Here is a 25,887-nt window from a genome sequence, read left to right as displayed (position 1 = left end):
TGTGGATTCTTTGACGTGATCCACTTGTAGACTTCTCTGGAAATGGTTGGGCAAGGTAAATCTTTTTATTTCCAGATGTATTTGCACATTTCAACTTTATCAGACTCATTTGTATATTTGAAGGATTTCTGCATTCTGTTTGCCATTCATTTATAGTACCGTCTTAAATGTATTAGCACACTGCATCTGCGTATGATCATCATGTCTATTCTTTGCAGAAACCCTCTCTGATGGCCAGGTAGCCATTTGTGATCAAGTTCAAACAGGGATGCTGAGAAGGAGACTACAAACCCAGTTATGGTCTCTGCCACTTTAGTTCACAACTCCTCTCCGTCCTTGGTTTACACCTGATCTATCAACCATGGCACCAGACCTCCAGAACAATGTAGAAAACTTCTCAGGTGAACTGTGTACTTACCTTTTCCTTCCATACAAATCTACCACTCCACTCTAAAGAGATGAGTAATGTCAGAGATAGAGCAAAGTAATCTCTCTTTCTTTTTTTTCTGCTCTTCTTCGTGTGTTTTGTCAGGTGTAGACGAATTCTTAGCTGTATTGCTGAGCTGTAATGAGGTATGTCTGTCATGAGAGACTAATGGTTGCAGTTGATTGCAGTTCAGGTCAATATTATCCATGCAACTCTCAGTACCAAGTGTTCATCAAATTGACAATGGCCATCCAACATATAAGCAGACCCGGTGAAAGAAAATGTGAAACTGTTAAAGCAGTAACATGACTGCACAGGAGATGGCAAACAAAACGTGTTAGTTGGGCTTTTCATGCCGGGAAAAGGTCGCATTTCTTTTACCTGTGAATTGGAACGTCTAGTCGGATAAAGCACACATTGTGTTTATCCCCGGTGTTGTCATTTCCTTATCCAAAACATATTGATACAAAATAATACTTGATGGAGAATGTCTGTAAGAATTTCATTTCCTGAAACTGCTGTATTCTTTGTTTCCTCATGCCCATACCAAGGGGTTGTGAAACTAGGAAGAACTTTGATCGTAAGAATTTGCATGTTTTTATTTATTTTGTTTTCTCTTTTATGCATGAACAATTTTATCATATCATCCTGTTAGAAGTTTTTTTTTTCGTTAGTCCAATTTGCATCTTGTCCCAATATTGTGAAAGGTCCCCTACAATGAGCTGTAAATCCTTGAAATGTCTCCATCCCCATTCTCTTACTCCATCATATTCTCAGTCGATAGCTTTAATGACTTCATGCCTGCCCGAGGTTTCCTTTTTAATGAACTGAACTGAACCACTGCATGCTCTTGATGTCTGTTGAGGTCAACCCGGCCCTACTGCTCCCCGTCAAACCAATTCTTGTTCGAGAAATAGATTTCTTTGGCTACTGCATCTTTTATTTCAGCTGTGATTCTAACTGATTTGTTAAATGATGCACCTCTGGAAATACGTCAAGTCAGCCCACTTTTTGCTGGGCTATCTATCACTAAAAGGATAGACTGCACTGAGAGACAGTTTGTGGAAAGGAAAACCAAACAAGTGACTGATCAATGCCCTAGGAAGGAACTGTCCTCTGGGTAATCATTTGCCATAATGGACCTGCAATTATCTCTTCATTAAGGACTGAAAGACTGACAGTTTTGTCAGTTCCCACACTTGACTTCATTGAATATCAAGCTGCTTAACTGCCACAACACCAGTAAGATCAAGGCTCATTGAGAAATAGAGAGTAAGTGTGAAGTTCTCCACAATAGAGAGTAGACTTAATAGTACATGATGGGAGCGGCACGAGTAAAACGTCGCTTCAGTGCTGTGGTGGATGGGCCAGTGGAGGAGGAGGAGGTCATGAGGCTCGCACAGAGTGCTGCAGATACAGCTAGTGCAGGGGGGAGCCCCACAGGGTCAGGGACCCCAACCAGCCCCTCCCCAAACCATGCACTGAACGGCAAAGCTCTACCTCTTCAGAGCAACACCAACAATGCACGGAGGCCGAGTACCATTGGAGAGTCCGCTGGGGGAGAGGCCGAAGGAGAAGGTGGGGTGAGAGCAGGAGGAAAGTGCCCAGGTCTAAGGAGTGGAAGAGGCGGTTGTGGAGGAGGAAGAGGGGTAGGCCGTTCATGCTTAGACAAGGATTCACTCTCTTCCCCCTCCACTATCAGCCGCCGGCGTGCCAGGCGTTCAAGTCGCCGGCCCCGACAGCGCTTTGTGGGCAAGGACGGACGCTGCAACGTCACCTTCGTCAACATGAGCGAGAGGGGCCAGCGGTACCTCAGTGACCTCTTCACCACGTGTGTAGACATCCGCTGGCGCTGGATGCTTGTTATCTTCACCCTCTCCTTCCTTCTCTCCTGGCTACTCTTTGGATTTGCTTTCTGGCTCATTGCCTCCATGCATGGGGACTTCTCCATTCGGCTTACCCCCAGCTCAGGTTCCTCTCTGGGATCAGGAGAGGCCGGTCCTGGAGGAGAGTCTGATAGAGAGTCAGTTGCTGAGGAGACTTGCTTCCTCCAGGTGAACAGCTTCATGGCAGCCTTTTTATTATCCTTGGAGACGCAGACATCCATCGGTTACGGATTCAGAAGCGTGACCGAAGAATGTCCCCTGGCGGTGGTGGCGGTCGTTTTGCAGTGCATTGTGGGCTGCATTATTGACGCCTTCATCATCGGGGCAGTCATGGCAAAGATTGCCAAGCCCAAGAAGCGCAACGAAACACTGTTGTTCTCTGAAACAGCTGTGGTGGCACTAAGGGATGGGAAACTCTGCATGATGTGGAGGGTTGGAAACCTACGCAAGAGCCACCTGGTAGAGGCCCACGTCAGAGCACAACTACTGAAGGTAAGGGGAGGGAGCATGACAATAATGAAAAAAAAGACAGATGTCAAAGTATGGTGATAATAAAAGAGACAAGACTTTTCTGTGTCGGGAAAATGTCATGATCTGGTGAGCTTAAATCAACCAAGGAAAAGTAGAAGTTGCTACTGTGCGAGAGTGGTAGAGCAAAAAAGGTTGCAGTAGAGAGAGAGTGCTGAGGCCATCTGGCCTGTATACTGTGGACCACAGTTAATGAGAGCTTGTTTTATTTCCCCTCAGGGGTCAGGAAGATTTACCATGGATTAACTTGCCTACGATTCTTTAACTGGGAACTATTGTCCTTTGTCATCTCATTTTCTCTTGTGTACTGTATCTATGTGGGTCAGGTGATTGTACTGTATGTTTACTTAAGGTTACCCTACTGTTTATTTCTTTTTTGGGAAAGATTTTGTTGTCATCATTTCTGCGTGTGTGTATGTTGCCATAGTTGTCTGCAGGGTTAAAAATCTGTGTAAAACTGAGGCTACAGCACAATTGGATATCTCTTCATATAATGACCATATCAAAGTTCAGACAGGGCAGATGGGATTAAGGATCAAGGAAATACAATTTTAAATGCTGGAGCTAGATATTGTGAAATAGAATGGGTTGGGTGAGTGATAAGCCTATGCATTGGTGGTATGAAGGAATTCCACTGAATATTATTAACCAAGACTAATCTTTTAGGTCAGAGTAAGAACTTTGATTTCCAACATTTTTTTTTCCAGATGATCGGAGGAAATGGTGTTATATGTATGCCAAATATTCATATACAAGATAGCTTTCAAGGTTCCTATACCATTATTTTCTACTTTATAGCCAGAAATACAGTTCAAATCATTTCTGTCGTCCATTACATTTGATCATCTCCTGCCTTTATCTTTTGTTGTTTCATATTGGAAATCCATATCCATTTCATATTTTACCACATGTGAAAATCAATTTTGCAACATCTAATGTGGAAAGTTTTATACCTCCTCATAGTGACTTTGTTCTACTTTCTATACCCAACCTGTTCTCAGCCAAGGGTTACGCCAGAGGGAGAGTTTCTGCCACTGGACAATGTAGACATCAACGTGGGTTTTGACACAGGCGTTGACCGCATCTTCTTGGTCTCGCCTGTCACGGTTGTCCATGAGATCAATGACGAGTCTCCCTTCTTCGAGATGGACCGAAAAACACTGGAGAGTGACTCTGATTTGGAGGTGGTGGTCATACTCGAGGGTATGGTGGAGGCAACAGCCATGACCACACAGTGCCGATCCTCCTATCTGTCTTCCGAAATCCGCTGGGGACACCGCTTTGAACCAGTGCTCTTTGAGAGGAAAGACTGCTACCAGGTCAGAAAAGAATATGAACCCTTCCCTTAAATCTGCTAGCATTTATCTAGCTATCTGTTAGCATGATCATGTGAGCATGGTAATGTTAGCATTTAGCTCAAAGCATCACTTTTGGTAGCTGTCATGTGACATGTTGTCCATCCTTGTACACAGTCTCTGATCCAAGCTGCCTAACAGAGCCACTAGTTTAGAGCCAGACTCCCAATCTTGTTAAATTGCAAATTAAACATGTACTGAACAGTTGCATGTGTTCTTTTTTTTCAGGTGGATTATTCATTCTTCCATCGGACATATGAAATCCCTAACACACCTTCATGTAGCGCTAAAGAGCTGGCAGAGGAAAAATACAGCCAAAGCTCACGCTCCTCATTCTGCTATGAGAATGAAGTGGCTCTGCAACTTGCCTCCCCTGATGAGCCTGACCGAGACCCTGAGTGTCCCCCTCCACCCATCCGAAGGCCATCCCTGGCAGAACATCTCCACTACAACTGAACTTGATAGACAGCCTAGATGGCCTCAAGGGAAAAGAAGAAGGGTGTTGACCCAGGAGTTAAGAGGACGTCAAGGCAAAAAGAGAGAGGCTTAGACAGGAAGGAATGAGCAAACCAAGAGAGAAAGGTGATCCAGTGATTAGACTGGAAAGAAAGTCTAGAATAGGAGCAGATTAAAAGATCCATTAGAAGTTTGCCAGATTTAGATGAGTATTATCATACAGATTAGATGTTTCAAAGAAACAGAAAGGAAATGGACGGATAGAGGGAGCGAGTGTCAGGTTTGGGGTCAGTCCGTTTGGGAGGTGAGTTACTACACTGACCTAGTTGTCTGATTGGCCCTGGCAATCTTTCATAATCATCAAAACTTGTCTGCTAAGTCTCACATCTGGCCCTTCGCTACCACAGCACACTCATCTGGCTGTAATGCTGGACTGTCAGGGTATGCAACAGCACCACATGGTGGCTGTAACCCGCAGAAACACCTCAAAGCTTTAGTGATCCTGGAGAAAATTCGGACCTATTTCAGATGGCTTCTGTGTGCAACACATGGCAGTGTACTAACTACTCAGGAATGTATTCCACGATGATGCTGACTTATCACTTTAGTGTTTTATCTTCTTAAGGTAAGTATGAATGGTGCACATTTTAGGATACTTGACCTCGGTGGGTGTTGAGAATTCAAGTGGTGGCTAATCTACTTGCAGAGCCAAAGCAAGCAACATTAACATGGAGAAACAGCTGAAAACTAGCAGCGGCTTTGAGCAGTTTCTTTCCCATGTAATGTATTGTATGTTGTTTGTTTTTTTGGCTGCCAGGTTCATTGATTGTAACGTTTGCATCGTTTAATCTTTATTTATTCTGCTATCTTTACTGGTTTGGCCGTGTTGGCCATGATGTTGGCTGTGTCCAGACCAGTAAATCACTTTCTTTCATGCACTACTAACTAGAGTATATAGTCATGTTCTCTGTTGCTCAAATCAACCACACTGTGTTGTTGTGCTCTGTTACTTTTGGTTCTTGTAATTCTTGACTGCTCTCTGACGTTATAATCTGTTAAGTTTCTTGGCACTTGGAGGACCTTTTGATGTTTCAGGCTGAATCCAAGGCAAAAGGAATTGACTCTCATTGACTAAGAACACACTGGAGGCCTGCATGCACCTCCAGCGTCACTAGAACAGGTTAAACTGAGTGCATGCTGTGTTATGATGAAGGGTACAAAGGAGGGCTGTAATTCTACATCTCAGAGTTAAACAGCTGTCCACCATCTATACAAACCAATAAGGAATGAAATGTAAACTATAGAAGACATTCAGATTAAAGTGTTCTGTAATTTTATGCCCATAAAATCCTGTGACAACTTCTTAATTCGAATGGGTTAATGTTGGTTTCTCTCTCACAAAATGGGACAACAGTGTCATGGGTGGTGCCTTTATAACAAACCACAGATTTAGCATCTGGCCCTTTCATCTGCAGTAATTAAGCTTCAGCCACATAGTAGGCATGAGGTTATTTTTATTGTAATCATTATAATGTGTTTTTATGCAAGAGTGTTTTTTCACCTTAATATTTGCAGTATATTGTTTTCTGTTGACAAAACGTCTCTGCAAATAATTACTGTGAATCTGCTCAGTGACTGAGTAGTGTATTATCATGCACTGATAACAGATAGATGCTTTTATCTATATAAGCTATAGGAGGTAGACTGTTATAGTTGCCCTTTGTACGTATATAACGAAGCACCTGGGATCTTCTTCCTGTAATAAGCTACAGTACATTATGCTGAGTATTTGACGTGTTGGTAAAAGACAGAAGGAATGCGCAGAGATATTAAGTATTGACCAACATCTGAAGCACAACATGGGAAGCTGCTCTTTGTACTTTGCCATTAAGTAGTCTACAGAGACTAATATAACTGATACAAATACAGGAGCACAGGGTGGCCTCAATGCATTGGATGCAGTGTTCGACTGGAGTTACTGAAAAGATGTTCTGCGGAAAGCTGAGGGGGCTGAGTTATAGACGGCATATTATCCGTTACAATTAACGTCACTGCTGTTCGGTGTTTGTGTCGTTGCCTCCACTTCTCCTTCATAGCCACTATGTTCTATTATTAGGCTGCACGTTGGGTCAAGACGTTCACCCTGTCTCCAGTGAAATGTAACTCGAGCTTAAAGCACTGTCATTATCAAGTACTTTTTAAATGCCTCCAAAATAAATGAACAGTTTGGTTTATTTTAGTAATTTCACTACTCATATTAATAAACATAAAGTTGTGAGTATTTATAATATGCATACAAAAAATACATGGCTATTCTACAGAAATTTTAAATATGAGATGAAAACAATAAAAGCTGTAGCCACCTTTCCTTGGCTTTTTTTTTTTTTTTATGGGACACCTCTCTGCTCCAATGTAGAAATGTCATTTCAGAGCTGCCACAAGCACAGAGCACTTCCAAGTGAAAACTAAACTGTTGAAGAGCAAATAAAATGGTGACTGAATTGCAAATTATGGTTGAGTCTTTATTTATTCTCTTTCTAATTCTCTTAGAGGTAAATGGTCATTTAAACTGACCTCAGCAAAAGGCCTTAACACGTGATTCCTCTATGCTACGCCTGTTTTTGTTCTTGTCAGTCACCTTGACTTTTCACAAATATAAAAGTGTAATATGTACCTTATTAATATGTCTGTAATATGATTATGGCCAAAGTTATAGGTTTGACTGTAAATGTGTAGCTTCATGTGACAGAAATGATAATATTATAAGTTAAGATCCACTTCCTGGCTATATGTTGAGCATAAAGGATTCACCCTATTACAGCTGCTACATTTTATATGTAACATCTATTTTATGTGTTATGTATGTGTGAATTATGTTATATGACCTGTGTTAGCATTTCATAATTGTAGCTGTGGCTCCTGGGATATTCAGTGAGCCCTGGTACCAGGGGAGCTCGGTTCAGTGGGATTTTGTGGGTGATCTGAATCACGCGCCTGGAGTCAGATCAGTTCAAGGGAGCCTTCGGTTGTGTTCGGGCGGAGACCCGAGTCAGTCCGATCTCAGATCAGTGTATGCGGACTCTCTACGCCTCAGCGTGGTAAACAAAGGGCGCGCAAACTTCCTCACTCTAGCGCGAGTCTGCCGCACAGCCACCTGCTGCAGCCTTCCTATTGGCTGATGGACGCGTCAGTGACACTTTGCCCCGCCTTTCCGTCTCTACCATTGGCTTACTGTCGAGACTGTTGCGGTCCCGTTGACGCCATTGGCCGCCGCAACCGTTTTGTGCCCGTTTGTGGGCGGAAGCCTCTCGTCGAATTTACGAGGCCGGTCTACTGCTCGGTTGTAGATTTTGATTGGACACTTTTCTCTCCAAGGCGGGACTAAGAGCCGTGTCTGCTCTCTGGTTGGCCCGCGGGCAGGAAGCCCAGCTCCGGGGCTGAAGCCGCCGCTCTGCCCTCACTGCTCTCAGCCTGTTTTATTCTCAGTGTGTGCGGCTTCGCTGTGAGAGCGCTGCGATGATTAGAGCCGCATATGCGGTATCACACACACCTACCAGGCAGGAATATACCCGAGAATCAGCCGCGTCCCGGTTCTCCCCTCACCGCAGCCTTACCCACGACTCGCAGCGGAACCTGAAGGTGAGACATTTAATTGCCTTCACCCCCTAATCCAAGTGTAGAATAGTCGGGGTGATATCCTGGACGTGTCGTGTTTCAGTGGAGCTGGCTAACCTCGCTGGCTTCGGTCTCTATGCACCGGAAAATGAGACCTTGGCTGGACTTGAGGCTTTTACAGGCTCGGTGTGTGTGAACGCCTTCGAACAGCGGCTTACATCGACATGACCCGAGGTCCGAGCGAGGAAAAGGTCCAGTGGCCGTAGTGGAGAAGATTTCGACGGTTATAATCATAATGTATTGCGCTTAATGGAGCTTCGTGTAATATTGCACTCTCATTATGATCATCATCATAGCATCTAGCTGGTGTTTCTGGTGGACACGTCTGGGTCTGGTGGCTGCCACATGCCGGCGGTTCACAGTCAATCCCAGGCTGGAGCCCCCATGTGATTGCTCGTGTGTTGTGTTCAAGGTGTGGTTGGGTCTCGTCAGTTTTTGTGGCTGGAGCTCTAGGATCGAAATGCAGGTGGTTTTCAAAGGGTAACGCCACAGCTGCACTGATCTGCTGCCGCTGGGATGATCACAGCCAGTGGCTTCATAATGTCACCTCTCCTCAGTGGGATGAAGCCCCAGTATCATCATCATCATCCTCCTCCTCATCACACCGGTGCAATGGCACCTCACATCAGAGCTGAGGTGGAGCAAAAAAAAAAGGCGTTTCCATCTCCCCCCTACCCATTTCACACACGCACAATCACGTGCAGACACCTCACACATTCATTAATTAATATTTAATTACACCCACTCATTCGAACACACACACACACAGACACACACACACACACACTCAGACTCACACACGCCTGCAGCTCAGGACCCCCTGCAGTGGATGACCTCAGTTCAAACTCAGGATGTATTGTCTGAGGGCGCCTGCTCAGTGCTCAGGGTGTTGCTATGGAGGAGAGCGGTCAGATTTTTGGCAACTCCAGCTGCTGCAGGAGGAGTGAGTTCGCTGCTGGTCAGTCCAGGCTGTACTGCGACAACCTGTGCGTTCTGTGTGGGTGGGTGTGTTGTGCTTCAGGGGAATCATTGGCACTCAGCAGCATCATTCACTGCATTTCCACATGGTTGATGATCCTATACATCCCCCAGATCATTGATACAGATGATATAGAATCAGTACTGAGTTGTAAGGAGACAAAGGAATCTACATCTGATATGCTAGTAGGACACAGAGCTGGTCATGATACATGGCTATGATAGGAAGAGACTGGTAATAAATTGATCATACAAGTACTGTCTGAATGGTAGCCCCAGCCTGATAAAGCTTGATTCTCTGTGACAAAGATCTTCACTGTTTCACAAACATCTGTGAGCCAATCCATTGCTCTGGTTGTTTCTTCATTAGCATGAGCATAGTCGATTATTCTCATGTCCTATATCTACTTTACTGGTAAGGTAAATACTCACTAGAGCAGCAAATGAGTCTGCAGCAACAATATTCTCCAACAAATTGACTACCTCCTACCCCTCCCACTTACTAATGTTTGAGAAGCATTTTTATTGTAAGCCCTACAGCTTTTTGAGGAAACTATTGGTCAAAACTAATATTTGTGTCTTCAAGAAAGGTGTGGCTCAACACAAACAAGTTACGGAATAGTGGGATTTCTGTTTCAGCCTATCCATTGGATTTGCTAGAAAATGACAGTGAAAATGTAAAATACTTTTAGGGATCACATATTTTCCATACTGAGTGACTGGGTGGTGGCGGCTTCTTTTGTCAACACGTTGGCTCCACACCCACAGTCATGTTGCAGTAACAGGTATGGTAACGGCAGGGCTTGGAACCAGGCCCTGTCATGAGCAGACAAAGAGGAAAAAAACGTAGACTGAGGTGCATAGCAGGAATCAGGACTGATGACATACCTGCTGAGGCATGGAGACGTCTAACGCCTAACAAGCTCGCTCCATACAAGGCAGTACAAAAGCCGTCTGATCAAATTTGTCATCGGCTGTAACTTAAGCTTCTTTTATCCTGTTCAAATGAATAAATTAACATTCCTTAAATGTGTGGAGGCTATTTTAATTAAGGGTTCCAGTGATGAATGTTTAAAAGAATATGTTCAGTAAAAATTTCAGATAAGGTTGCCAGATGAAATTTAGGGGTTTAGATCTCATGGATTCAGTAAAACTTTTCAAGAGCGAATGTGTTAAATGCAGGAATCCATCCCATTTAACCCTGAATAACATTCAGTGTGGCATTATCTACCATCCTGACCCCATGTACGTATCAGACGTTAGCAATCGGCACTGTTGAGGTTCAGTGTGGTTCGTCTTAGACAGGGCAGCAGCTACTCCTTATGGGTGGAAAGTTTTCTAGAGTTCTCCTTCTCTCTACTAAGGGAACTTTCTCAGAGATCCGCTGCTGTGCACAATTTCTTAGTTGTCAGAGCAGATCTCCAAACACCCTGTCATAGTATTACAGTCACCGTGCCTGGAGATTGCTTCATGTTTCAGAGTAGTGACCACTTCTATCTACAGCCACCTCCTCTCTCACATGATATCTGCCCCTGAGGCCAATCAGCATTTTTGCTCCACTGATTCCCAGCAGAGGGTCCTACTAGAGGTTGGTCTCTGCTGAGGTCTGTAGTAAAGAATGCTTCATTTTCTTTCAGTTAACAAAAGATTCAAGTCCAGTCTCATCCTTTCTTGTCCCTGCTGTCCCACCCTAATTTCCTCCTCCCAGGCCATCCCTCCCCCTCTCACTGTCATGTCAGTTTACTCAGTCGATTGATGTATCTCCCTGTTCCTCCAGCCCTCCATCTCTCCACCCCTGTCTCTGCCTCTCTTGCATCCCTGTCTTCTCCTTGATTTGATGTGTCTTTCAATTAGGCCATCCCTGGCCCGATCTCAGCTGGGTATGGCCTGCATGATACTTGTGTGCTAGTACTACTGCTCTTCCTATGTATGAGTGGGTGCCCTCGATGAGTGTGTGTAAGGCGTTAACGCAGAGGCACATCAGTGTCACTGTCTGACAGATCTTTACATCATGACGCTCCAGTTTTCAGCGCTCAACAAGAGAGGAGAAGCGGCTCAATACCAACTAACTTTGTCCCTCTTTTTATTGTCTCACTCCTTTTCTCATCTAGTGCCAGTAGTACCATGTCCAGGTCAACGGGGGGTGGCGTCAACGATGTCACCCGCTTTCTTACATCGGGGACGGCGCCGGGGTCTCCCTCCTCCAACCCCTCATTCACTTCTTCCAGCCAGGCCGACTGGGCGGCCAAGAGGCTGGTGTGGGTGCCATCAGAGAAGCATGGGTTTGAAGTAAGCTGTCCTCTCAGATGAGAAATGCATGATATTTTGGATTAACAAGCACCAACATCTAGTTGATGTTAAAATTCAGGGTTAAATGAGCTTGTTTTCACATTTCTTTTTCTCACTATCTGAATGTTAACCCTCAGGTAACTTATTAGCCCTAAGTATGTGCCTTCCTCTGCAGGTGTGTCAAACAGGTGGGGCAAACCTACACAGAGTGTGTGTGTGGTTGTGTTTATCTGTTAATGCTATAATGTATAGGATTTTCTTTTTATCCCCATTGACGATGTCCAACACTTTTTTTTAATGCTTTCCATCTTCATGTTCGATTCTTTAATATCATCTGTGATGCTCTCCAACACATTTAGTCTAATGACTATCACAAGGCTATTGTCATAATATTTAGTTCCCCTTTGTCTCAGGATTTGCATAATGCATATTTCAAGTTGTAATTGGTGCACACTGTAGGATGTGACATATGAATTTGATGTCGTATCTCCCAGCCTCCCTCTCTCTGCTGGACTGGTTTCATAGCGAGCTCTATGAATAGAACAATACTCTCCTTCAGCCTCCTAATGTTAAAGAGGCCGTTGCAGAGACACTGACTTCATTTTACACTCATGATCTGAGAATGACACTGGTGGATAAAAACATACACACACACACAGACCAAACACACACATTCATACACAATATTCACACATAGACACGCCGGCCCTCATCCAGTTTCATATTCTGAGTGTGTTGTGTTCAATCTGTGACTAATTTACACCCACAAACACACAGACACACAAATACAGTATTTTGTGTGTTGTGCATGTCAAGTAGCAGAGACAATAAAGCGTGGCAAAGCAGAGTCCTGTGACCTGGTCAGACCCCTAATTTACTACTTCCTGTCCAACAAGCACAAGACCAGCAGCATGACAAACAAGGTCTTCTCTGCTATTTTCTGTCACCATCCATCTCTGTCTTTTGTTGAAGACACTCATGCTTTAAAGCTCACTGGCAGAGATTCTGCAAAACATATAATCACCAACATAGTTTCAATGTTTGTTTCATTAGAAACGCAGGCGAGCTGGTTAACTGTGGAGTTAAAGCATTAGACCAGAATTTTATTAATGTGTTATAGCCAAACATCTACAAATCTACACTTCAGTTCTAAATATTACTATTCTTTTTGGTGCAGAATGAAAAGTTCAGACACGATGTTCATTTCTCAAGCTAGTTTAGTTTCTGAAATTCTTCCTTTATCTCAAATACTTTCTATGCTTTCTCATCACAGTCGGCCAGTATTCGGGAGGAGCGCGGCGACGAGGTGGAGGTGGAGCTCACAGACAGCCAGCGGAAGTTGACTCTGTCCAGAGAGGAGGTGCAGCGGATGAACCCTCCTCGCTTCAGTAAAGTGGAGGACATGGCCGACCTCACCTGCCTCAACGAAGCCTCAGTGCTGCACAACATCAGAGACAGATACTACTCTGGTTTGATCTATGTGAGTGCACCAAATGGTGAACGCATGAAAGGATGAGCGTATTCACAGCTGAGACTAAGATATATCTCACACTGGTACATTAATACACTCTACATGCATGAACACGGTGACGCAGTCTGTGCCCACATACAGTGTGCGATGTTGTGTGCATGCATGTGTTAGCAGTCAGCTCCTCTGGCATTCCCTGTGTAACTGATACAGGGCGGTAAGACTGGTGCGGAGTCAGTTTCCAAAGTTGCTCTTGCGTGTGTGGTGGCGTCTCTGGTTTCTGTTGTACAAAAGGGACGACAAGGGGACAGAAAAATAGATATAAGTTGAGTAAAATAAACATATATATAGCCAATAAGGCTATTTTAGAAAAATTGAAATTATATGATGAAATAAATGCATTTACCTTTAAATATGATGAATGCTGTTGCAGAGAGGAAAGGTTAAGAGATGGGCAGGTATGCGCAGAGACGGATTGTTGGAATAGCTCAGAGAGGCGTGTTACAGTGTGAGATAAGATAAAGTGGCTTTATAATCGTGACTCTCACTATTACAGTTGAAGAAAAATGACTAATAATGTCTGGGTGTGGCTGGCTTTACATGAGTAACACATTTTCTCTGAACACGAATCAAACATGAGTGAAAATTACACTGCTTTTTGTGCATGAAATGTATATTTTATGAATGGTTGACTTTTTTAGGTTTGACTATGTTTGACTACTCTTTTGCTAAACAGAATTTAATCCTACTGACAATCTCCGCATGATCCTTAACTTAGCCCTGAATATTTGCATAAGGTGTTCTGTTTACCTGTGCCACAATAACTGAAGAAGGGTGGAAACCTGCATAATGTATTGAATCCAGAATAAAAGAGACCCATGTTTAGGGCTTGAGATCACTAGTGTTCTCTAATCTCTGTCCTGTGTGTTTCTTCAGACTTATTCAGGCTTGTTCTGCGTGGTGGTGAACCCTTACAAGAACCTGCCCGTCTACACAGAATCCATCGTGGAGATGTACCGTGGCAAAAAACGCCACGAGATGCCCCCGCACATCTATGCCATATCAGAGGCCGCCTATCGCAGCATGCTACAAGGTACTCACCACTATCTGTGACCTCTGACCCCTTGTAAACTTTGACACCATAGTGAACCCATGCATACATCTGCTATCAGCTCAGCTGGTCATGGAATGTGGCGCTGAATCCCATCTGTGATCTTTGAACGCTCAGCCACGCCATGACTTTGAAGGTGTGGTAGGTTCCTCACCAACGGCTTTAGTCAGAAACTTAAAAAATAATAGGTATGACAATATATTTCGCAACAGAGACTTCCAGGTGTGGCACTCCTTTCACCTACGTCATTGAATATTTGTTGTGGTAATGAGAGTGACCACATAATATACTAGTAACAACAATGCAGGACAGAACATTTTTAGGCCCTACCTGTCCGATGACTTAACTAAATGAGACAGAAAATTCCCAGCAACCATTTAAACGTAGTCAAGAGTTTGTTGAGCAATGCCTCTGCCTCGGGGTGTCTTCCTGAGATGACATGACAGGACAATTGAGCCTCTGCGTCTGTTAATTTGCCCCCCCCCCCCCCCCCTCCCCTCCCCCCCGCACGGTTTGGAGGGGTGTTACCACAGTGATGAACCTGTAGGACCAGTATGAATTCTTCCAGACTGAACGCATGGGAATCTTAAAAGCAGACAATGTCCACCCACTGACTATTCAGCATCATGTGTTCTGCAAGCCTGGAGAGACTAGTTCAGCTGGTGACTTGCTTCTCTCTGCAGGGCCATGTAGGATAAGGAGTGAGACAGTCACAAATAAGGGCTAATGTGACTCCACCGCTGTGTTCATATAATAATGTATCAGATATCAAAACGTGGGGTGTGAGGCCTGACGGAGTTTTCCAGCACACTTCATGCCTGGTTGATGGGGGTGGAGACTTAGTGTAACATGAGCTAACCAATGGCATAGATAACCTCTCTCCCATATAGCACCTTTCAGTGGGTGAATGATATGTCAGCTTGTACAAACTACTATCTGTCTATCTGTCTGTCTGTCTGTCTGTCTGTCAGTCTGTCTGTCATTCATACGTAGTTGGGAGATTTCCAAATCTCCATATATTCTGGGAAGTGACACAATTTCATTTCACTCATTTGGTCTGACTTCGATATGTTTTTTTCTTTCTTTCACAGACAGAGAAGATCAGTCGATCCTCTGCACGTGAGTAACCCTACCACTGCACTTGAACACCAGTGTGTGTCTGTGGGTTTGTTCTTTGTAATTTGCCAGGCGGGAAAATCTCTGTAGGGTTCACACTGTGTATCTAGCTCTGTGTATTGTGTTTGTATGTGCATTTATGTGTTTTATGTTATGTGTTACTTCCTGCATGCATGCATGTATGTTACTGTTACATACTTGCATATACACATATTTAGGTTTCAAGCAAATATGGACCAAAACACATTATACATACATTTATGTTACACAGATCGGATACATTTTTTTAGTGTTGCAGATCGAGGCACCGATCTTCACTATGAGCCATTTTTAAGTCTCACAAAAAATTCTATCTGAACTGAGCTTTAAGGCCTGTAAAATGAACACAGGCTCCTCCTGTCTGCCTGAACCCATCATTTGTCTGTCTACCTGTTTGCTTGAGGTCCTGCCAATCCATCTCAGTGACATTGTGCTTTCCTGCCAGACTCTTCCTGGCATTGTCAAGAATACCACTGTGGGTTCATCGTGCATCAGTGTCTCAGCGTATTTGGGACGAGTTGTCTTTTACTGCTGCTATTTTTGCTCCATTCTCGTTCATTCTTTGTCAAGAGCAACAATTCTGACACAGCCCGTATCCTCAGCCCTGCTTTCTATTTACATCTGTGTCTTTGAATGCACTGTATGAGCTCTGAGTTTATTGGTGTGATGTGTGTGTCTGGATACTTGCTCCTGTGTGTTCCCTCTCTTAGAAATGCTTCTGTACACCATATATAATATGGGTCATGTGTGTTTAGGAAGGACCACTTTGTTAAGAGAATGGTTTTCATTGTGTACGCATGTGCTCCTCATGTTCCAGAGGTGAATCTGGAGCTGGGAAAACAGAGAACACGAAGAAAGTCATCCAGTATCTGGCTCACGTTGCCTCCTCCCATAAGGGTGGCACTAGGAACAAGGAAGCCATGCAGGTACGTCATAGTGGAGAATGACAACTCACCGCAGCTGGAAAAATTAAGCATTAAGAAAAGAAGGGCCGTTTAGGGACATTAATAAAAATAGGAGGGAAATAACAGGAAGGATGGAGAAGGTGAAGAAAGGGGGGCAGATGAGAAAGGAAAAAGGAATATATAAGTGTCTGTAGGAAGTTAAACAGATGGCAAGCACAGGAGATGGACAATCTTGTTAACACATTCGACAACATTAAATTAGTAAATCACTAGTTCATGTAGGAATGGAATCAATGTTAAAGAATAGTTTAGAATTATGATTATTTGCTTTCTGTCACGGGATCCGTCTCCTGTATTTGTCTCTGTTCTCCGTCTCTCTACTTACAGCACAGACAACCGAGGGGTATCAATCTTCTCATATGTGTCTCAGAAGAAAGAAAAGAAGATGCATGTTTCTTAACAACTGTTCCTTTAACCTAATCCGACCTACTTTAAAGTAGCTGCTCTCGGCAATCCACTGATTCTTCCCTAACCGAATCAACCTTTACTGAACCAGCATCCCTTCTTTTTTATCTTTTTATTTACTTACTCCTAATGACAGATTATATAATTAGTAAGTTTTATGTGTTTTCCTGCTGGGAGTTCTGTCGTATCTCACCTTGGTGCGGGTTTTCTCAGTCAGATCTATTTTCATTTCTCAGCTATATTCCCAGCCAACCTTCCTTCCTTCCAGCACTGGTTTCCCCTCATTCTCTTCTTTCTGCATTGTTCTTTTCTCCTTCCTGCATATTCAGATGGATGGCTCTAGGTCTTTAACAAGAGGCTGTACTTTGGTGAACAGGGTGAGTTTCCTCTGTCCTTCCCTTCGAGTTTCTCTGCTCCTTTTTTTCTCCTGTAAAGACGCCATATTAACTCTGACTAACCTATCAGAGTAACCTCAAACCTACTGTCCCAACTGATGTTGCTCCACATACCAGTCGAGCCTCGTACTGTGCAGAGTATCTGGTTTTGTTTTTTGTATTCCTATGTTTGTTGTTGTTATTGTTGTCTTATTTGTGTTTTTTTGTTTGTTTATCCCATTCATATGTTTAACCATCCATCCACTCTCCTCCCCCCTGAAACTTCATTTCCCCCCCACAATTCATCAGAGTTTACAATATGTGAGTATGAACTTATTTAGACAACTTGTGGTTTTTATCTAGTTGGGATAAAATATTGTAGAAAATAAACATTCTGCTAGGACGGATATGATTCCTCTTGTTCGGTCAAGAGAATCATATCTCAAGCTCATATTGCTTTTAATTGAGAAAAGCTTGGGTTTGGGGTCTCTAGTTTTGGCTTGTTTTATTCTCCTGGTTTCACCCTATGGACCTAGGTTTAGTTTTCCATTCCCAGTGACTTCCTCAGGTATTTGTCCAGCACTGACACATTTCTGCTGTAAAGGTGGCTCTGTGTGAATGCAGCTGAATGAAAGCAGACTCAGGTCTGGGAGCGGGTGTGGCTGTGTTCCTGCAGCTTTCCTCGTACACGTGTGTTGCAATGTTCACAGGTGGACACACTTTACTGTGTGTTATTCTCAATGTGTGCGATGTACACATTGTCTGCTGTTTGTTTCATCTCTGTAAAGACTGCCAACCTCCCACTCTGTGTGTGCGTATGTTTGTCTGCTTCTAGCATTGGCTGGCTAACATTTCTCGCCAGTTTTTACAGTATAACTTTCTCCTGTAGCAACAGTCACTCCCTTGGTACCCATCAGTGGCTGCAGCTGTTGCCGCTGCACTGGCAATGTGTCATCAGCAGTAATGCATTGCAGCTAGCTGGGATCAGTCGACATGTAGCTTGTCTATGACATAAGCACCTAAAGCTGCAGCTTCCTCCATCACTCTGCAACAGTGGTTCTCAACTGACTCATTAGTTGGCTTCTGGATATCACCTTTTAATAAAGGGTTTAACATTTTCAGTCTAACGTGATTGATGCCCTTATAATTGATTTCTAAAGTTAATGAGGGCCAATTACTCTTTCTGATGTTGAGAATCATTTGTTCTTGGGTCTGGCAGTTGAGTGTGTTGCGGATGCTATTTTGGGCCCTAAAATGCACCAGTTTGTGTGACTGCTCTCCAACAATGAGTCATACATTTTTATTTTTTCATAACAGATCAATGGTTGGTCCAAAGACAGCAAGCTTAAATGGTGCATTTTAGTGGATAGTCCCTATGGAAGTGGTTTGTTGTGGTATCTGTGTCTATGTGTAGTGTGTCTGACGTCTCTCGTGTGTCTCAGGGCGAACTGGAGAGACAACTGCTGCAGGCCAACCCCATACTGGAGGCCTTCGGCAATGCAAAGACTGTCAAGAACGACAACTCTTCTAGATTTGTAAGACCTGTTCAGATTTATTCATTTGTCCTTTGCTCCTGAATCGTCTAATATCAGCGTTATATTTTTTTAATATTTATGATCAAATTAAGTTTGAAAAATGTAATCACTTCTCTTCTTTTTTCAGGGTAAATTCATCCGCATTAACTTTGATGTGGCGGGGTACATCGTTGGTGCCAACATTGAAACTTGTATCCTTTTACATGTACTTGTATTCTTTTTACAGATCAGTACGTCTCTAGAGCAGCATAGGCAAGGAGAATGATTTCTGAAATATGTAAATTAATTGTTTAGTTGAAGGTTTATATCCTTATCTCCAAAGTAAAAATTGTGCGAAATTGTTTAAACTTTTTTTGTAATAGACTGCACTGCTATGCTATTCTTGTTCGTATATTTGGCCATGACTTATAAATCTAGACCTCCTTGAAAAGTCTCGGGCCACTCGTCAGGCCAAAGATGAACGGACATTCCACATCTTTTACCAGATGTTGTGTGGCGCTTCAGAACAAACAAGAGGTGAGCAAAAAGACCAAGTGTGGTGTGTTGCATTGCAAACAGTGGTCAAGTAATTTACCACTGTCCGAGACAATATCATTGGAATTTTTACTTAAATCTCTCTGTTTTACCTTGTGTCCTTTCTTCCTTAGCGGACCTGCTCTTAGGAACTGCTGACGAGTACCGTTATCTCAGTGGAGGTTCCATCCCAGTTCCAGGGCAGAGCGATTCAGACAACTTCACTCAGACCATGGACTCTATGGCGATTATGGGCTTCACTCCAGAAGAATCAATATGTAAGAGAGCAGAGGACAGAAGAGGGGAAGAAGAGGGAGAACAATTAGCTTCTTACATATTTCAGCCTGGCTGTCATTCACATTTTCTCTCTCTGTGTCTGACCTCTTCATAGCCATGCTGAAGGTGATCTCCTCTGTGCTCCAATTTGGGAATATTAGCTTCACGAAGGAGAAGCACCATGACCAGGCCTCCATGCCTGATAACACAGCTGCTCAGAAACTGTGCCACCTGCTGGGCATCAATGTGCTAGAGTTCACTCGTGCCATCCTCACGCCTAGGATCAAAGTTGGCCGAGAGTATGTGCAGAAGGCCCAGACGAAAGAACAGGTACGATTTTATAAGTATAGATGTTTGTACTCATGCAGATAAACAGATGTGTGGAGTCCCAACTATGAAAGACAGGTTCATGTATTTGTGCAAGAGAGAGAGAATAATTTCTTTCTAGGTGATTCATGGGAAACTCTGGTTTTTCTTCTTTTAGGCTGACTTTGCTATAGAGGCCTTGTCAAAGGCCTCGTATGAGCGTCTGTTCAGATGGCTGGTGCACAGGATCAACAGAGCTCTGGACCGCAGACAGAGACAGGGAGCCTCCTTCATAGGGATCCTGGATATTGCTGGATTTGAGATCTTCCAGGTGAGTTTACGAATAGTGGAAATCCTCCGTTGAATGTTCTCACAAGTATGAGACATGTGAGTGTGTCCTCTCTTGACTTTATGAATTGTTGAACCTTTGTTTGCTTTCCTTGAACCCTGCAGCTAAACTCCTTTGAGCAGTTGTGCATTAACTTCACCAACGAGAAGCTGCAGCAGCTCTTCAACCACACCATGTTCATCCTGGAGCAGGAGGAGTACCAGCGGGAGGGCATTGAGTGGAACTTCATTGATTTTGGCCTGGACTTACAGCCCTGCATTGACCTCATTGAGAGACCGGTACATGAAAACAAAAACTCTGGATTGTCACATTGATTGGGAAATAAACTTTTCATTCACAATAAATGTTGTTTTTCACCCCGTCTTTGTCAGGCCCACCCACCCGGTGTTCTGGCCCTGCTGGATGAAGAGTGTTGGTTCCCTCGGGCGACAGACCGCTCATTTGTGGAGAAGCTGTCTGCTGAGCAAGGCACCCACCCAAAGTTCTTCAAACCAAAGCAGCCACGTGTGGAAGCTGACTTCTCCATCATTCACTATGCTGGAAAGGTATCCCTCCTTTTAAAAAAGAAAAAGCTAATTTCATGTATGTCATCTTTCCCAGTCAAGTAAACCACCCAGCAAAATGGCACAACTCACCTTTTGTTCCCCCCCATGTGGTCTCCACACCCTCAGGTGAACTATAAGGCAGATGATTGGTTAGTGAAGAACATGGATCCTCTGAACGACAATGTGGCATCCCTACTTCACCAGTCTTCCGATACGTTTATCTCAGAACTCTGGAAGGAGGGTGAGACTGTTTAACACATTTACTTCTACGCACAGTAAACCTTTTACCCATTGGCATCATATGTATATTATGCAAAAAAATATTATGGTTATGCAAAAAAGTATATGTACTTTAAAGCATTTTAAAATGTTCTAACTCGACTATTTCTTTTTCCTCTTTTTCTGTTATGCAACTATACTTTCTTTCGGCTCTCTTTTAATTTTCGGTTCATCTCTTTGCTCTTCTTTTTGTTCTCTCCTTTGTTTTTGTTTCCTCTTTTCCTTTTTCCTCATGTTCCTTTGTCTTCCTTCTCCACTAATCTGGCTCATTCCTCTTATCTGTCTCCCTGTCCTCTCCTTCTTACTACATCAGATATCCAAACTCTTCCTCGTGTGTACTTCTTTGATTCCTATGCCACACTACAGGCTAATGGCTCCGACAGTAGGTTTTTCCTCCTCCTCTGTGTGTCGCGGACACTCCTCACCCCCACCTCAGTTGTCTGCCCAGTTTTTGATTGTAGTGTGACTTTTTGTGGCTTTTAGTTTCCTTTGTGTTGTGCTTTCATATGCTGTGACATAGTGTTGATTCTTTAAGCATATTGCCACTGTGCTGTCAGCTCAGTTGGTCTCTTTTTGGTCTTTTACCATATTTTGGCTTCTAGTGACAGTGCTGTGCATGTGTGCTGTAGCTTTTTACATGAATATAGTAGAAATTCACATTGGTTCTGTAGAAATGTGAGTGTGAAGGTAGCAGCATGCCCTTGATTAGTCATAGAAATGAAATTCAGCATCACATTACGCAGACATGAAGTTTCGCCAACCATATGCAAGCAGAAATGTGATCCTGAATCAGCTCTAGAGATGCAGCAACATATTGACATACTAACCTTTAAAAATGTTAAAATAATAACTTCAGTAATGGTCGAGGATGATCATTAGGTTATTTGACCATACTTTTTACTGGTAGGAGAATGTCACTCAATACAGCTGTCATTCAGAAAAATAAATTAAGAAAAACACCTCAGACAAACCTTCAATCATGCCTGTCTAGACATGTACTAAGTCAACAGGTTAAGCTGTAACTGCCGCACCTGTTATGAACTCTTGTTGCACAGAGAAACTGTTTTTGTATCTCAGTGGCTGATACAGGTTAGAAAAAGTCTTTATTGGTTTTGGCTTCACAAAACCAAACCACTGCATCTCTAATGAGCTTCACATCCATTGTTACTCATCTGAGATCATACGGTATCTTTTGAGCAAATGTAAAAGCAGGTGTGAAAGGTTTATGCCATCATCAAGCCATGGCGTTCCCTCTGACACCACCATGCAAATCAACCACTCACGTTCACTCCACCATATTGATAACTGCTACTGAAATTGAAACTCCGCTCCCCATGTTTTTGTCCAGTGGACCGGATCATAGGTCTGGACCAGGTGTCGACAGGAGAGAGCAGCGGGCCGGTCTCATTCGGAGCCGCGGGACTGAAGACGAAGAAGGGAATGTTTAGGACTGTCGGTCAGCTTTACAAGGAATCTCTCACCAAGTTGATGGCCACACTGAGGAACACCAACCCCAACTTCCTCCGCTGCATCATCCCCAACCACGAGAAGAAGGTGAGACCATGTGACTGGACGAGGAAGAGAAGTCATAGGAACCTGATGTAAACTGGAGGATATGTCTGACCCCTTCCTTTCTCTCTTTTCTTCTCCCACAGTCGGGTAAGCTGTCCCCCCATTTGGTTTTGGACCAGCTGAGGTGTAATGGAGTTCTGGAGGGGATCCGAATCTGCAGACAAGGCTTCCCTAACCGCATCCCATTCCAGGAGTTCAGACAGAGGTGTGTGTGTGTGCAACATTTCACACACATGATTAATAGGATAGGGCCAACCTTTCTGTGACATAATGATGTTTTTTGGTTTCTCTAAATTAACTTATAAACTAATATAACAATAAGCACTTTCTCTTACACCTGTAAATGACCCTTTTTACACATCCTCACTCTCGCACTCATAGAATCCCCCCTTCTTTTCCAGATATGAGATCCTGACTCCTAATGCCATCCCTCGCACCTTCATGGATGGTAAACAGGCATCAGAACTCATGGTAAGGAGTCATTTTTTCAGTAGCTATAAACATAAAGTGTCTTGGTAGATTGACCAACCACTGTGCCCCATGTCCGTGTTCAGATCAGGGCTCTGGAGCTCGATCACAACCTGTTTAGGGTGGGTCAGAGTAAAGTCTTCTTCAGAGCTGGAGTCCTGGGTCATCTGGAAGAGGAAAGAGACCTAAAGATCACTGACACCATCATACGCTTCCAGAGCGCTTCCAGAGGCTACCTCGCACGCAAGTAGGATCATTATTTACTTTAAAGAGTTTTTTACAGTACAGATTTTAATTAAAAAAATATTTATTATCCACAAATGCACCTCAGTTCATTTCAGTCCTCATCCTGGCGACATTACCCTATACTAAATAAGACTAAAGGGACATGAGATAATGAACCCCTCACAGTGATGCATGTTGTCCTTAGAGGGCACTTGCTTGTCTCTGTTCAGTCTGTAGTTTTAGGTTTCGCTCTTCAAGGAGCATTAATATTTAATCTTCAGGAATGCTAGCAGCACTGACAAGTCTTGGCTCGGAAGACCATGAAGTTTGTGAAAGTTTTAAAAACATTTTCCCAGCGATTGCCATGAACGATAAAACTGAGTTGGTCATGCTCATACAGGACATTATCTACTTTCTGCATCCAGAGGAATTATCCGCCACCTCCACATATATTTACAATGACTTATTGTGTTCTTGTTTCTCTGCAGAGCCTTTTCGAAGAAGCAGCAGCAGCTTAGCGCTATGAGAGTGATGCAGAGGAACTGCGCTGCCTACCTCAAACTCAGGAACTGGCAGTGGTGGCGGCTGTTCACTAAGGTACTGTCAACATGACTATCATGGCATAGACATGAAATTAAGTATGCAGATATCTCTAAGTGGCACTGCTGAAAGACTTTCAATATTTTTTGGAACAAAGTGTCTGGTCATATAAATTAAATCACTGTGGAATGTGGATGTTCCTCACATTGCACTAAAATGCTTTTTCTTGAACTACCAGGTGAAGCCCCTGCTGCAGGTTACCCGGCAGGATGAGGAGATCCAGGTAAGGGAATCTGAGCTCCAGAAGGCAAAGGACAACCTCACCCGAGTGGAGCTGAACTACACTGAGCTGGACAAGAAACACCTTCAGGTAAACAAATTTCCATTTCATTCAGCCGACTGTCCATCCGTGTTCTGCCTGCATTGATGAGATTTGAATCACTCATCCCTCCTCTTTCCTCACCTTGACACCCGCTAGCTGGTGGAGGAGAAGTCAGTGCTGGCCGATCAGCTGCAGGCGGAAGCAGAGCTGTTTGCAGAGGCAGAGGAGATGAGAGCCAGGCTTGCCAGTCGGAAACAAGAGCTGGAGGAGGTACTCGGCGAGCTTGAGAGTCGACTTGAGGAGGAGGAGGAGAGGGGCGTGCAGCTGACCAATGAGAAGAAGAAGATGCAGCAGAATATACAGGTTAAGATAGATATATGGTTTATTCTGCCAAACTAGTTTATTCATAAAAACAGAAGAAAATCTGTGAAGTGTGATTCAAACATTATACAGTCTGTCCCTGAGCTGACGATATTCTTACATCATTCTCTTCTGTCTTCGTCAGGACCTGGAGGAGCAGTTAGAGGAGGAGGAAAGTGCCCGACAGCGCCTCCTGCTGGAGAAAGTTACCTTGGAAACTAAAGTGAAAAGTCTGGAATCTGACCTGCTGAGTACTGTGGAGCAGAGAGACCGACTGAGCAAGGTGAACTTCAAATCACGTTTGTGTTATAGATATTTCTTGGTGCGTTTCATAACCCTATACCATATCACTGTTATTTTTCTCTGAGCAGGAGAAGAAACAGTTTGAGGAGCGTCTAAGTGAGGTCACTGACCAGGTCACTGAGGAAGAGGAGAAAACCAAGAGTCTGACCAAACTCAAGAACAAACAGGAGGCTGTGATCGCCGACTTAGAGGGTAACTGTCCTGATACCTTTCTCCAGGCAAACTACAGGTGTAAAGTTGCTGAAGCATCTATGTAGAGATCAGTCTGTATGATGTAGTACAGTATCTTACTGTGATGGGATTTGAATAGAGATTTATTTTCGATTTATATTTTATAGGTTTAAGATGATTTTCATCTAAGGGTTTCTTTAAGCAGAACGCAATCTGGATTATTGTGTGTCAAAAATACCTTAACATTTAGCCAAACAAATGTGACTATGATCCTTATCATATTGGTGCAGCCCTAGCTAGTGGGATATTATATTCACCACCTTATTTTATCATATAATTTGAAAGCAAAGAGTCTTAAATCCACAGTAGGTAACGAAAGGTTGAAATGCTGTGATCACTGTTTGCAGAGCGCCTTAAGCGTGAGGAGCAGGGTCGCTTGGAGCAGGAGAAATGGAAGAGGAGGATTGAGAATGAATCAGTGGAAACCCAGGAGCAGCTTTCGGACCTGGGCATGCTGTCCGCTGAGCTGAGGGGTAGTCTGTCGCAGAAGGAGAAAGAAATCACCACCTTACAGGGCCGGTGAGACAAAAGAGGATATAATAAACAAAATAACACAAAAAGGACAGTTTGAGATTTTAAATAGTCCAAACCATTAATCTCTCCCTGATTTTGTTAGGTTGGAAGAAGAGGGTGCTCGTCGTTCTGAAGCGCAGAGGGCACTGAGGGAAGCCACGTCCCAGGTGTCAGAGCTAAAGGAGGAAGTGGAGAATGAGCGAGGGATGAGGGAAAGGGCAGAGAAACAGAGGCGAGACCTGGGGGAGGAGTTGGAGGCTTTGAGAACTGAGCTGGAGGACACTTTGGACACCACAGCTGCCCAGCAAGAGCTCAGGTAAACGATAAACTGTTACATCAATTATTTAAAAGGGCAAAATGATCAAATATGATAATTGAATACTTTAAACCCTGTTTGTCCTCCGTCCTCTTTCGTCTGTGCAGGTCTCGTCGAGAGGCAGAGCTAAGTGACCTGCAGCGATGTATTGAAGACGAGACT

The 25,887-nt window shown here is 43.6% G+C and overlaps 2 protein-coding genes across 2 annotated transcripts in view; both read left to right on the top strand.

The window, feature by feature from the left end:
• The first annotated feature begins 1,743 nt into the window (after positions 1-1,743).
• kcnj14 (potassium inwardly rectifying channel subfamily J member 14) lies at positions 1,744-4,664 on the top strand. Its single transcript, XM_053432111.1, has 3 exons — positions 1,744-2,805; positions 3,843-4,160; positions 4,425-4,664. The coding sequence occupies exons 1-3, from the start codon at positions 1,744-1,746 to the stop codon at positions 4,650-4,652; spliced, it is 1,608 nt and encodes a 535-aa protein (XP_053288086.1). The 3' UTR covers positions 4,653-4,664.
• A 3,487-nt stretch (positions 4,665-8,151) lies between these two features.
• The window catches only part of myh14 (myosin, heavy chain 14, non-muscle), a gene marked incomplete in the record, with an annotated part of 26,187 nt that continues 8,451 nt past the window's right edge, over positions 8,152-25,887 (top strand). Inside the window, 29 exon segments of the mRNA XM_053432077.1 lie at positions 8,152-8,291; positions 11,417-11,594; positions 12,868-13,074; positions 13,999-14,155; positions 15,265-15,292; positions 16,146-16,254; positions 17,028-17,075; positions 17,382-17,393; positions 18,515-18,607; positions 18,735-18,798; positions 19,025-19,123; positions 19,255-19,398; positions 19,512-19,726; positions 19,881-20,033; positions 20,156-20,329; positions 20,423-20,596; positions 20,723-20,837; positions 22,224-22,429; positions 22,531-22,652; positions 22,849-22,918; positions 23,002-23,162; positions 23,629-23,737; positions 23,919-24,050; positions 24,159-24,365; positions 24,508-24,645; positions 24,734-24,857; positions 25,244-25,415; positions 25,513-25,725; positions 25,833-25,887. Of these exon segments, the coding sequence (XP_053288052.1) occupies positions 11,430-11,594; positions 12,868-13,074; positions 13,999-14,155; positions 15,265-15,292; positions 16,146-16,254; positions 17,028-17,075; positions 17,382-17,393; positions 18,515-18,607; positions 18,735-18,798; positions 19,025-19,123; positions 19,255-19,398; positions 19,512-19,726; positions 19,881-20,033; positions 20,156-20,329; positions 20,423-20,596; positions 20,723-20,837; positions 22,224-22,429; positions 22,531-22,652; positions 22,849-22,918; positions 23,002-23,162; positions 23,629-23,737; positions 23,919-24,050; positions 24,159-24,365; positions 24,508-24,645; positions 24,734-24,857; positions 25,244-25,415; positions 25,513-25,725; positions 25,833-25,887 (3,666 nt within the window).

The sequence above is a fragment of the Pleuronectes platessa genome, chromosome 10 (assembly GCF_947347685.1).
Source record: "Pleuronectes platessa chromosome 10, fPlePla1.1, whole genome shotgun sequence".
Taxonomy (NCBI): Eukaryota; Metazoa; Chordata; class Actinopteri; order Pleuronectiformes; family Pleuronectidae; genus Pleuronectes; species Pleuronectes platessa.
The sequence above is the reverse complement of the archived record's forward strand: the minus strand, read 5'-3'. Positions and strand labels throughout refer to the sequence as shown.

Bases quoted from the DNA above. Each gene is read 5' to 3' on its own strand.
- kcnj14 (XM_053432111.1), top strand. From the start codon at position 1,744: ATGATGGGAGCGGCACGAGTAAAACGTCGCTTCAGTGCTGTGGTGGAT. The intron at 2,806-3,842 runs GTAAGGGGAGGG...ACCTGTTCTCAG, and splicing joins TCAGAGCACAACTACTGAAG to CCAAGGGTTACGCCAGAGGG. The intron at 4,161-4,424 runs GTCAGAAAAGAA...CTTTTTTTTCAG, and splicing joins AGAGGAAAGACTGCTACCAG to GTGGATTATTCATTCTTCCA.